The 12393-nt window shown below is 44.9% G+C and overlaps 1 protein-coding gene across 1 annotated transcript in view; it reads right to left on the reverse strand.

Moving 5' to 3' along the window:
* Window positions 1-10843, reverse strand: part of LOC121570144 (G patch domain and ankyrin repeat-containing protein 1) — a 23823-nt gene extending 12980 nt beyond the window's left edge. The window contains 3 exon segments of the mRNA XM_045220250.1: window positions 8435-8569; window positions 10598-10636; window positions 10736-10843. Of these exon segments, the coding sequence (XP_045076185.1) occupies window positions 8435-8569; window positions 10598-10636; window positions 10736-10843 (282 nt within the window).
* Window positions 10844-12393: the final 1550 nt, after the last annotated feature.

The raw sequence follows: 12393 nt of genomic DNA on the forward strand, positions 1-12393 counted from the left end.
AGTACATCCAACTAAGGTAGGTAACCACCACCAGTCAGTACATCCAACTAAGGTAGGTAACCACCACCAGTCAGTACATCCAACTAAGGTAGGTAACCACCACCAGTCAGTACATCCAACTAAGGTAGGTAACCACCACCAGTCAGTACATCCAACTAAGGTAGGTAACCACCACCAGTCAGTACATCCAACTAAGGTAGGTAACCACCACCAGTCAGTACATCCAACTAAGGTAACCACCAGTCAGTACATCCAACTAAGGTAGGTAACCACCACCAGTCAGTACATCCAACTAAGGTAGGTAACCACCAGTCAGTACATCCAACTAAGGTAGGTAACCACCACCAGTCAGTACATCCAACTAAGGTAGGTAACCACCACCAGTCAGTACATTCAACTAAGGTAGGTAACCACCACCAGTCAGTACATCCAACTAAGGTAGGTAACCACCACCAGTCAGTACATTCAACTAAGGTAGGTAACCACCACCAGTCAGTACATCCAACTAAGGTAGGTAACCACCAGTCAGTACATCCAACTAAGGTAGGTAACCACCAGTCAATACATCCAACAAGGTAGGTAACCACCACCGGTCAGTACATCCAACTAAGGTAGGTAACCACCACCAGTCAGTACATCCAACTAAGGTAGGTAACCACCACCAGTCAGTACATCCAACTAAGGTAGGTAACCACCACCAGTCAGTACATCCAACTAAGGTAGGTAACCACCACCAGTCAGTACATCCAACTAAGGTAGGTAACCACCAGTCAGTACATCCAACTAAGGTAGGTAACCACCACCAGTCAGTACATCCAACTAAGGTAGGTAACCACCACCAGTCAGTACATCCAACTAAGGTAGGTAACCACCACCAGTCAGTACATCCAACTAAGGTAGGGTAACCACCACCAGTCAGTACATCCAACTAAGGTAGGTAACCACCACCAGTCAGTACATCCAACTAAGGTAGGTAACCACCACCAGTCAGTACATTCAACTAAGGTAGGTAACCACCAGTCAGTACATCAAAATAAGGTAGGTAACCACCAGTCAGTACATCCAACTAATAGGTAACCACCACCAGTCAGTACATCCAACTAAGGTAGGTAACCACCACCAGTCAGTACATCCAACTAAGGTAGGTAACCACCACCAGTCAGTACATCCAACTAAGGTAGGTAACCACCACCAGTCAGTAAATCCAACTAAGGTAGGTAACCACCACCAGTCAGTACATCCAACTGAGGTAGGTAACCACCACCAGTCAGTACATACAACTAAGGTAGGTAACCACCACCAGTCAGTACATCCTACTAAGGTAGGTAACCACCAGTCAGTACATCCAACTAAGGTAGGTAACCACCAGTCAGTACATCCAACTAAGGTAGGTAACCACCACCAGTCAGTACATCCAACTAAGGTAGGTAACCACCAGTCAGTACATCCAACTAAGGTAGGTAACTACCAGTCAGTACATCCAACTAAGGTAGGTAACCACCACCAGTCAGTACATCCAACTAAGGTAGGTAACCACCAGTCAGTACATCCAACTAAGGTAGGTAACCACCAGTCAGTACATCCAACTAAGGTAGGTAACCACCACCAGTCAGTACATCCAACTAAGGTAGGTAACCACCACCAGTCAGTACATCCAACTAAGGTAGGTAACCACCAGTCAGTACATCCAACTAAGGTAGGTAACCACCAGCGTACATCCAACTAAGGTAGGTAACACCACCAGTCAGTACATCCAACTAAGGTAAGGTAACCACCAGTCAGTACATCCAACTAAGGTAGGTACACCACCAGTCAGTACATCCAACTAAGGTAGGTAACCACCCAGTCAGTACATCCAACTAAGGTAGGTAACCACCAGTCAGTACATCCAACTAAGGTAGGTAACCACCACCAGTCAGTACATCCAACTAAGGTAGGTAACATCCACCAGTCAGTACATCCAACTAAGGTAGGTAACCACCACCAGTCAGTACATCCAACTAAGGTAGGTAACCACCACCAGTCAGTACATCCAACTAAGGTAGGTAACCACCACCAGTCAGTACATCCAACTAAGGTAGGTAACCACCACCAGTCAGTACATCCAACTAAGGTAGGTAACCACCACCAGTCAGTACATCCAACTAAGGTAGGTAACCACCACCAGTCAGTACATCCAACTAAGGTAGGTAACCACCACCAGTCAGTACATCCAACTAAGGTAGGTAACCACCACCAGTCAGTACATCCAACTAAGGTAGGTAACCACCACCAGTCAGTACATCCAACTAAGGTAGGTAACCACCACCAGTCAGTACATCCAACTAAGGTAGGTAACCACCACCAGTCAGTACATCCAACTAAGGTAGGTAACCACCACCAGTCAGTACATCCAACTAAGGTAGGTAACCACCACCAGTCAGTACATCCAACTAAGGTAGGTAACCACCACCAGTCAGTACATCCAACTAAGGTAGGTAACCACCACCAGTCAGTACATCCAACTAAGGTAGGTAACCACCACCAGTCAGTACATCCAACTAAGGTAGGTAACCACCACCAGTCAGTACATCCAACTAAGGTAGGTAACCACCACCAGTCAGTACATCCAACTAAGGTAGGTAACCACCACCAGTCAGTACATCCAACTAAGGTAGGTAACCACCACCAGTCAGTACATCCAACTAAGGTAGGTAACCACCACCAGTCAGTACATCCAACTAAGGTAGGTAACCACCACCAGTCAGTACATCCAACTAAGGTAGGTAACCACCACCAGTCAGTACATCCAACTAAGGTAGGTAACCACCACCAGTCAGTACATCCAACTAAGGTAGGTAACCACCACCAGTCAGTACATCCAACTAAGGTAGGTAACCACCACCAGTCAGTACATCCAACTAAGGTAGGTAACCACCACCAGTCAGTACATCCAACTAAGGTAGGTAACCACCACCAGTCAGTACATCCGAACTAAGGTAGGTAACCACCACCAGTCAGTACATCCAACTAAGGTAGGTAACCACCACCAGTCAGTACATCCAACTAAGGTAGGTAACCACCACCAGTCAGTACATCCAACTAAGGTAGGTAACCACCACCAGTCAGTACATCCAACTAAGGTAGGTAACCACCACCAGTCAGTACATCCAACTAAGGTAGGTAACCACCACCAGTCAGTACATCCAACTAAGGTAGGTAACCACCACCAGTCAGTACATCCAACTAAGGTAGGTAACCACCACCAGTCAGTACATCCAACTAAGGTAGGTAACCACCACCAGTCAGTACATCCAACTAAGGTAGGTACCACCACCAGTCAGTACATCCAACTAAGGTAGGTAACCACCACCAGTCAGTACATTCAACTAAGGTAGGTAACCACCACCAGTCAGTACATCCAACTAAGGTAGGTACACCACCAGTCAGTACATCCAACTAAGGTAGGTAACCACCACCAGTCAGTACATCCAACTAAGGTAGGTAACCACCACCAGTCAGTACATCCAACTAAGGTAGGTAACCACCACCAGTCAGTACATCCAACTAAGGTAGGTAACCACCACCAGTCAGTACATCCAACTAAGGTAGGTAACCACCACCAGTCAGTACATCCAACTAAGGTAGGTAACCACCACCAGTCAGTACATCCAACTAAGGTAGGTAACCACCACCAGTCAGTACATCCAACTAAGGTAGGTAACCACCACCAGTCAGTACATCCAACTAAGGTAGGTAACCACCACCAGTCAGTACATCCAACTAAGGTAGGTAACCACCACCAGTCAGTACATCCAACTAAGGTAGGTAACCACCACCAGTCAGTACATCCAACTAAGGTAGGTAACCACCACCAGTCAGTACATCCAACTAAGGTAGGTAACCACCACCAGTCAGTACATCCAACTAAGGTAGGTAACCACCACCAGTCAGTACATCCAACTAAGGTAGGTAACCACCACCAGTCAGTACATCCAACTAAGGTAGGTAACCACCACCAGTCAGTACATCCAACTAAGGTAGGTAACCACCACCAGTCAGTACATCCAACTAAGGTAGGTAACCACCACCAGTCAGTACATCCAACTAAGGTAGGTAACCACCACCAGTCAGTACATCCAACTAAGGTAGGTAACCACCACCAGTCAGTACATCCAACTAAGGTAGGTAACCACCACCAGTCAGTACATCCAACTAAGGTAGGTAACCACCACCAGTCAGTACATCCAACTAAGGTAGGTAACCACCACCAGTCGGTACATCCAACTAAGGTAGGTAACCACCACCAGTCAGTACATCCAACTAAGGTAGGTAACCACCACCAGTCAGTACATCCAACTAAGGTAGGTAACCACCACCAGTCAGTACATCCAACTAAGGTAGGTAACCACCACCAGTCAGTACATCCAACTAAGGTAGGTAACCACCACCAGTCAGTACATCCAACTAAGGTAGGTAACCACCACCAGTCAGTACATCCAACTAAGGTAGGTAACCACCACCAGTCAGTACATCCAACTAAGGTAGGTAACCACCACCAGTCAGTACATCCAACTAAGGTAGGTAACCACCACCAGTCAGTACATCCAACTAAGGTAGGTAACCACCACCAGTCAGTACATCCAACTAAGGTAGGTAACCACCACCAGTCAGTACATCCAACTAAGGTAGGTAACCACCACCAGTCAGTACATCCAACTAAGGTAGGTAACCACCACCAGTCAGTACATCCAACTAAGGTAGGTAACCACCACCAGTCAGTACATCCAACTAAGGTAGGTAACCACCACCAGTCAGTACATCCAACTAAGGTAGGTAACCACCACCAGTCAGTACATCCAACTAAGGTAGGTAACCACCACCAGTCAGTACATCCAACTAAGGTAGGTAACCACCACCAGTCAGTACATCCAACTAAGGTAGGTAACCACCACCAGTCAGTACATCCAACTAAGGTAGGTAACCACCACCAGTCAGTACATCCAACTAAGGTAGGTAACCACCACCAGTCAGTACATCCAACTAAGGTAGGTAACCACCACCAGTCAGTACATCCAACTAAGGTAGGTAACCACCACCAGTCAGTACATCCAACTAAGGTAGGTAACCACCACCAGTCAGTACATCCAACTAAGGTAGGTAACCACCACCAGTCAGTACATCCAACTAAGGTAGGTAACCACCACCAGTCAGTACATCCAACTAAGGTAGGTAACCACCACCAGTCAGTACATCCAACTAAGGTAGGTAACCACCACCAGTCAGTACATCCAACTAAGGTAGGTAACCACCACCAGTCAGTACATCCAACTAAGGTAGGTAACCACCACCAGTCAGTACATCCAACTAAGGTAGGTAACCACCACCAGTCAGTACATCCAACTAAGGTAGGTAACCACCACCAGTCAGTACATCCAACTAAGGTAGGTAACCACCACCAGTCAGTACATCCAACTAAGGTAGGTAACCACCACCAGTCAGTACATCCAACTAAGGTAGGTAACCACCACCAGTCAGTACATCCAACTAAGGTAGGTAACCACCACCAGTCAGTACATCCAACTAAGGTAGGTAACCACCACCAGTCAGTACATCCAACTAAGGTAGGTAACCACCACCAGTCAGTACATCCAACTAAGGTAGGTAACCACCAGTCAGTACATCCAACTAAGGTAGGTAACCACCACCAGTCAGTACATCCAACTAAGGTAGGTAACCACCACCAGTCAGTACATCCAACTAAGGTAGGTAACCACCACCAGTCAGTACATCCAACTAAGGTAGGTAAGCACCACCAGTCAGTACATCCAACTAAGGTAGGTAACCACCACCAGTCAGTACATCCAACTAAGGTAGGTAACCACCACCAGTCAGTACATCCAACTAAGGTAGGTAACCACCACCAGTCAGTACATCCAACTAAGGTAGGTAAACCACCACCAGTCAGTACATCCAACTAAGGTAGGTAACCACCACCAGTCAGTACATCCAACTAAGGTAGGTAACCACCACCAGTCAGTACATCCAACTAAGGTAGGTAACCACCACCAGTCAGTACATCCAACTAAGGTAGGTAACCACCACCAGTCAGTACATCCGACTAAGGTAGGTAACCACCACCAGTCAGTACATCCAACTAAGGTAGGTAACCACCACCAGTCAGTACATCCAACTAAGGTAGGTAACCACCACCAGTCAGTACATCCAACTAAGGTAGGTAACCACCACCAGTCAGTACATCCAACTAAGGTAGGTAACCACCACCAGTCAGTACATCCAACTAAGGTAGGTAACCACCACCAGTCAGTACATCCAACTAAGGTAGGTAACCACCACCAGTCAGTACATCCAACTAAGGTAGGTAACCACCACCAGTCAGTACATCCAACTAAGGTAGGTAACCACCACCAGTCAGTACATCCAACTAAGGTAGGTAACCACCACCAGTCAGTACATCCAACTAAGGTAGGTAACCACCACCAGTCAGTACATCCAACTAAGGTAGGTAACCACCACCAGTCAGTACATCCAACTAAGGTAGGTAACCACCACCAGTCAGTACATCCAACTAAGGTAGGTAACCACCACCAGTCAGTACATCCAACTAAGGTAGGTAACCACCACCAGTCAGTACATCCAACTAAGGTAGGTAACCACCACCAGTCAGTACATCCAACTAAGGTAGGTAACCACCAGTCAGTACATCCAACTAAGGTAGGTAACCACCACCAGTCAGTACATCCAACTAAGGTAGGTAACCACCACCAGTCAGTACATCCAACTAAGGTAGGTAACCACCACCAGTCAGTACATCCAACTAAGGTAGGTAACCACCACCAGTCAGTACATCCAACTAAGGTAGGTAACCACCACCAGTCCGTACATCCAACTAAGTTAGGTAACCACCACCAGTCAGTACATCCAACTAAGGTAGGTAACCACCACCAGTCAGTACATCCAACTAAGGTAGGTAACCACCACCAGTCAGTACATCCAACTAAGGTAGGTAACCACCACCAGTCAGTACATCCAACTAAGGTAGGTAACCACCACCAGTCAGTACATCCAACTAAGGTAGGTAACCACCACCATTCAGTACATCCAACTACAGGTAGGTAACCACCACCATTCAGTACATTCAACTAAGGTAGGTGGAGGATCAGTTCATTAGAGTTACCAGCCTCAGAAATTGCAGGCCAAATAAATGCTTCACAGAGTTCAAGTAACAGACACATCTCAACATCAACTGTTCAGAGGAGACTGTGTGAATCAGGCCTTCATGGTCGAATTGCTGCAAAGAAACCACCAGTAAAGGACACCAATAAGAAGAAGAGACTTGCTTGGGTCAAAAATCACGAGCAATGGACATTAGACCGGTGGAAATGTGTCCTTTGGTTTGTAGTCCAAATTGGAGATTTTTGGTTCAAACCGCCGTGTCTGTGTGAGACGAGGTGTGGGTGAACGGATGATCTCTGCATGTGTATTTCCCACCGTAAAGCATGGAGGAGGTGGTGTTATGGTGTGGGGGTGCTTTGCTGGTGACACTGTCTGTGATTTATTTAGAATTCAAGACACACTTAACCAGCATGGCTACCACAGCATTCTGCAGCGATACGCCATTCCATCTGGTTTGCGCTTAGTGGGACTATCATTTGTTTTTCAAAAGGACAATGACCCAACACACCTCCAGGCTATGTAAGGGCTATTTGACCAAGAAGGAGAGTGATGGAGTGCTGCATCAGATGACCTGGCCTCCACAATCACCCGACCTCAACTCAATAGAGATGGTTTGGGATGAGTTGGAACGCAGAGTGAAGGAAAAGCAGCCAACAAGTACTCAGCATATGTGGGAACTCCTTCAAGACTGTTGGAAAAGCATTCCAGGTGAAGCTGGTTGAGAGAATGCCAAGAGTGTGCAAAGCTGTCATCAAGGCAAAGTGTGGCTACTTTGAAGAATCTCAAATATAAAATATATTTTAACACTCTTTTGGTTACTACATGATTCCATAAGTGTTATTTCATAGTTTTGATGTCTTCACTATTATTCTACAACGTAGAAAATAGTAAAAATAAAGAAAAACACTGGAATGAGTAGGTTTGTCCAAACTTTTGACTGGTACTGTATATAAGAATATTCCATTTTCATGCAGATAAACTATTTTTATCAAAAGCCCCACTTTTGCATGTGAAAACACAGCATCCTACTCATTACTCCACGTTTAACCTAGGTCACTTTTTTTTCGAGCCAACTTCTCCGTGGGCTTTGAACGGGGCACCTGGCTCATGCCCGGGAGGCAGCCCGGTGACATAACGAATGCAATCACTTATCACCCGGTGAAAACTCCGCCAACTCGGGCGGCCCGGTCCAGTAATCAAATCCCCTAATTGGTTTCTCCCCCGGGAGACCCGGGTTCAGATACCTCCTGTGACCTACCTGGAAGTTGACATCCACCCCCCGGGACAGCAGGCCTCTCACCCCAGACAGGTCACCTTCCTGGGCACAACGCAGCAGCCTCAGCCCCTCCAGCTCCGTGGTAGTACTGGTGGTGCTGACCTGCTGCCTGCTAGCCTGTGAGATATAATACATTTACTTTAGCTACATTTAGGTCAAGAGCTACTTACAGTGACAATAGAAATACTAATGAATAAATATATACAGCACCAGTCAAAGTTTGGACACACCTACTCATTCCAGGGTTTTTCTTTATTTTTTTACTATTTTCTACATTGTAGAATAATAGTGAAGACATCAAAACTATGAAATAACACATATGGAATCATGTAGTAACCAAAAAAAATTGTTAAAACAAATCAATATATATTTTATATTTGAGATTCTTCAAATAGCCACCGTTTGCCTTGATGACAGCTTTGCACACTCTTTGCATTCTCTCAACCAGCTTCATGAGGTAGTCACAAGGAATGCATTTCAATTAACAGGTGTGCCTTGTTAAAAGTTTATTTGTGGAATTTCTTTCCTTCTTAATGCGTTTGAGCCAGTCAGTTGTGTTGTGACAAGGTAGGGGTGGTATACAGAAGATAGCCCTATTTGGTAAAAGACCAAGTCCATATTATGGCAAGAACAGCTCAAATAAGCAAAGAGAAACGACAGTCCATCATTACTTTAAGACATGAAGGTCAGTCAATATTGAACATTTCAAGAACTTTGAAAGTTTCTTTAAGTGCAGTGCAAAAACCATCAAGCGCTATGATGAAACTGCCTCTCATGAGGACTGCCACAGGAATGGAAGACCCAGAGTTACCTCTGCTTGCAGAGGATAAGTTCATTAGAGTTACCAGCCTCAGAAATTGCAGCCCAAATAAATGCTTCATAGAGTTCAAGTCAAAGACACATCTCAACATCAACTGTTCAGAGGAGACTGTGTGAATCAGTCCTTCATGGTCGCATTGCTGCAAAGACTCCACTACTAAAGGACACCAATAAGAAGAAGAGACTTGCTTGGGCCAAGAAACACGAGCAATGGACATTAGACCGGTGGAAATTTGTCCTTTGGTCTGGAGTCCAAATTTGAGATTTTGGTTTCCAACCGCTGTGTCTTTGTGAGACGCGGTGTGGGTGAACGGATGATCTCCGCATGTGTAGTTCCCACCATGAAGCATGGAGGAGGTGGTGTTATGGTGTGGGGGTGCTTTGCTGGTGACACTGTCTGTGATATATTTAGAATTCAAGGCACACGTAACCAGCATGGCTACCACAGGATTCTGCAGCGATACGCCGTCCCATCTGGTTTGGCCTTAGTGGGACTATCATTTGTTTTTCAACAGGACAATGACCCAACACACCTCCAGGCTGTGTAAGGGCTATTTGACCAAGAAAGAGAGTGATGGAGTGCTGCATCAGATGACCTGGCCTTCACACTCACCTGACCTCAACCCAATTGAGATGGTTAGGGATGAGTCGGACGGCAGAGTGAAGGAAAAGCAGCCAACAAGTGCTCAGCATATGTGGGAACTCTTTCAAGACTGTTGGAAAAGCATTGCTGGTGAAGCTGGTTGAGAGAATGCCAAGCGTGTGCAAAGCTGTCATAAAGGCAAAGGGTGGGTACTTTGAAGAATCTCTAATATAAATTTACTTTTTTGATTACTACATGATTCCATATGTGTTATTTCATAGTTTTGATGTCTTCACTATTATTCTACAATGTAGAACATTTTACAAATAAAGAAAAACCCTTGAATGAGTAGGTGTGTCCAAACTTTTGACTGGTACTGTATATGTATGTATGTATATATATATATATATATATATATATATATATATATATATATATACACACACACAGTAAAATTGATGGATGTTGCATATATATATATACTGATGAAATACTTTATTTTTAAATCATACATGACCATAGATGATGTAGCTACTAGGCTATATGTGTTGCTACTAGGCTATATGTGTTGCTACTAGGCTATGTGTGTTGCTACTAGGCTATGTGTGTTGCTACTAGGCTATATGTGTTGCTACTAGGCTATATGTGTTGCTACTAGGCTATATTTGTTGCTACTAGGCTATATGTGTTGCTACTAGGCTATGTGTGTTGCTACTAGGCTATATGTGTTTTGTTTGTGATACCTGGACGTGCTCCCCTGCTCTTCCCCTCCTCTCTCTCGCTCCCTCTCTCCCCGTGTGGTTCTCTCTCCTCCTCTGATCCACTCCCCGTCTCTCCCCTCCACCCCCCTCTTCTATGAGGCTTTGATAGAAGCGCCGCGCCTCCTCTCCTCCGAGGGTGCTGGGTTGAGGTCCGGTGGCTGCTCCTGCGTTCCCCGACCACAGCAGCTCTTCCTCTCGGGCCGGGGTGAAGTAGCTTAGCGAGCTCATAGCTGGGACAGTCGGTCGGCGGCGTTGGGCTTGCTAGCTCACGGACGGCTAGTCGACAGTAACGTTACAGTCACCTAAAACACAGTTGACCAATCGAATAGTGATTAGATTTGTGTAAACGAGGTAGCTGACTTTTGTTAATTACTTTTCTGGAGTCAGGAAATGTTGGTGTAGCTTATTTTCTTTACACAGCTAGTTAACTACAGTGGCTAACTCAATGACCAGTCTAACTCATCCATACTATTGTTATTTTTAGTTAGTAGCTAAGTGTAGTTAGCTAGCCTCAACCAAATACATTGCCTGCTAATTGTTAGCTAGCTGGCTGTGACTTATCAAAACAGTGTTAGATATGGGCAGCTAGCTAGCTAGCAAACTGAATTTAACTAACGTTAGGTAGCTAGATATTTAACAAAAAGTTAAATTATGTGTCGCAATTTAACGATCCTCTACTTACTAAATAAGTGGTGTATCATCAAGTACCTAACGTTTGCTACTCTACACCAAGCCGAACTAGAAAGCGAGCTACGCTAGTTTGGCGACATAATGGTGATTAGATATTAGTAGCAGCAAGCTAACCAAACGGTTAGCTTAGTAAACATGAGTATTAAAAATATATATATGTATATAAAATCATGAATCTGCACAGAAGAGTACTCAAATGCGCAAAAAGAAATAACGCTAGCAAAATATTTAGTTCGCTACCTAAGGTAAAGTAGCCACCATCTTTGTTGTTGTGGACCGCTGCGTCATGTCCGCTATTTTCTACGTCACGCAAATAGCCCACGTCGCTTTCTGATGACTGGAGTTGTTATCGCAGCAAAATCATTTTAGGACAATTTTATATTCATTCAGTCAAACAAAAAATAAACACGTAGGTCTAGAGTGCGCCTACATGGTGTAGGAGTAGATATGAACTATTGGGTGTTCCACATTTTATTTATATTCAGACGAAAATATGTTGCATTAATCAAATCCTTTTTACTGAACAAAAATAGAAATGCAACATGCAAAAATATCAACGATTTTACTGAGTTACAGTTCATATAAGGAAATCAGTAAATTGAAATAAATGCATTAGGCCCTAATCTATGGATTTCACATGACTGGGCAGGGGCACAGCCATGGGTGGGCAGGGGCACAGCCATGGGTGGGCCTGGGAGGGCATAATAAATTACATGGACTCACTCTGGGTGAAAAAAATAGCGGTTGACATTATTTTTAAATGACTACTCCTTCCTCTGTCCCCCATACATACATCTGTAAGGTCCCTCAGTCAAGTATTGAATTTCAAGCACAGATTCAACTTCAAAGACCAGGAAGCTTTTCCAAAGCCTCATAAAGAAGGGCAGTGATTGGTAGATGGTTAACAATAACAAATCAGACATTGAATATATCTTTAAGCCGTGGTCAAGTTAATAATGATGCTGTGGATGGTGTATTAAACCACCCAGACACATCAAAGATGCAGTCGTCCTTCTGAACTGAGCTGCAGGACAGGAGGGAAACTGCTTAGGGATGTCACCATGAGGCCATTGGTCAGGTGAGCATGT

This window comes from Coregonus clupeaformis, unplaced genomic scaffold (assembly GCF_020615455.1).
Source record: "Coregonus clupeaformis isolate EN_2021a unplaced genomic scaffold, ASM2061545v1 scaf3432, whole genome shotgun sequence".
In the NCBI taxonomy this organism is placed as follows: domain Eukaryota; kingdom Metazoa; phylum Chordata; class Actinopteri; order Salmoniformes; family Salmonidae; genus Coregonus; species Coregonus clupeaformis.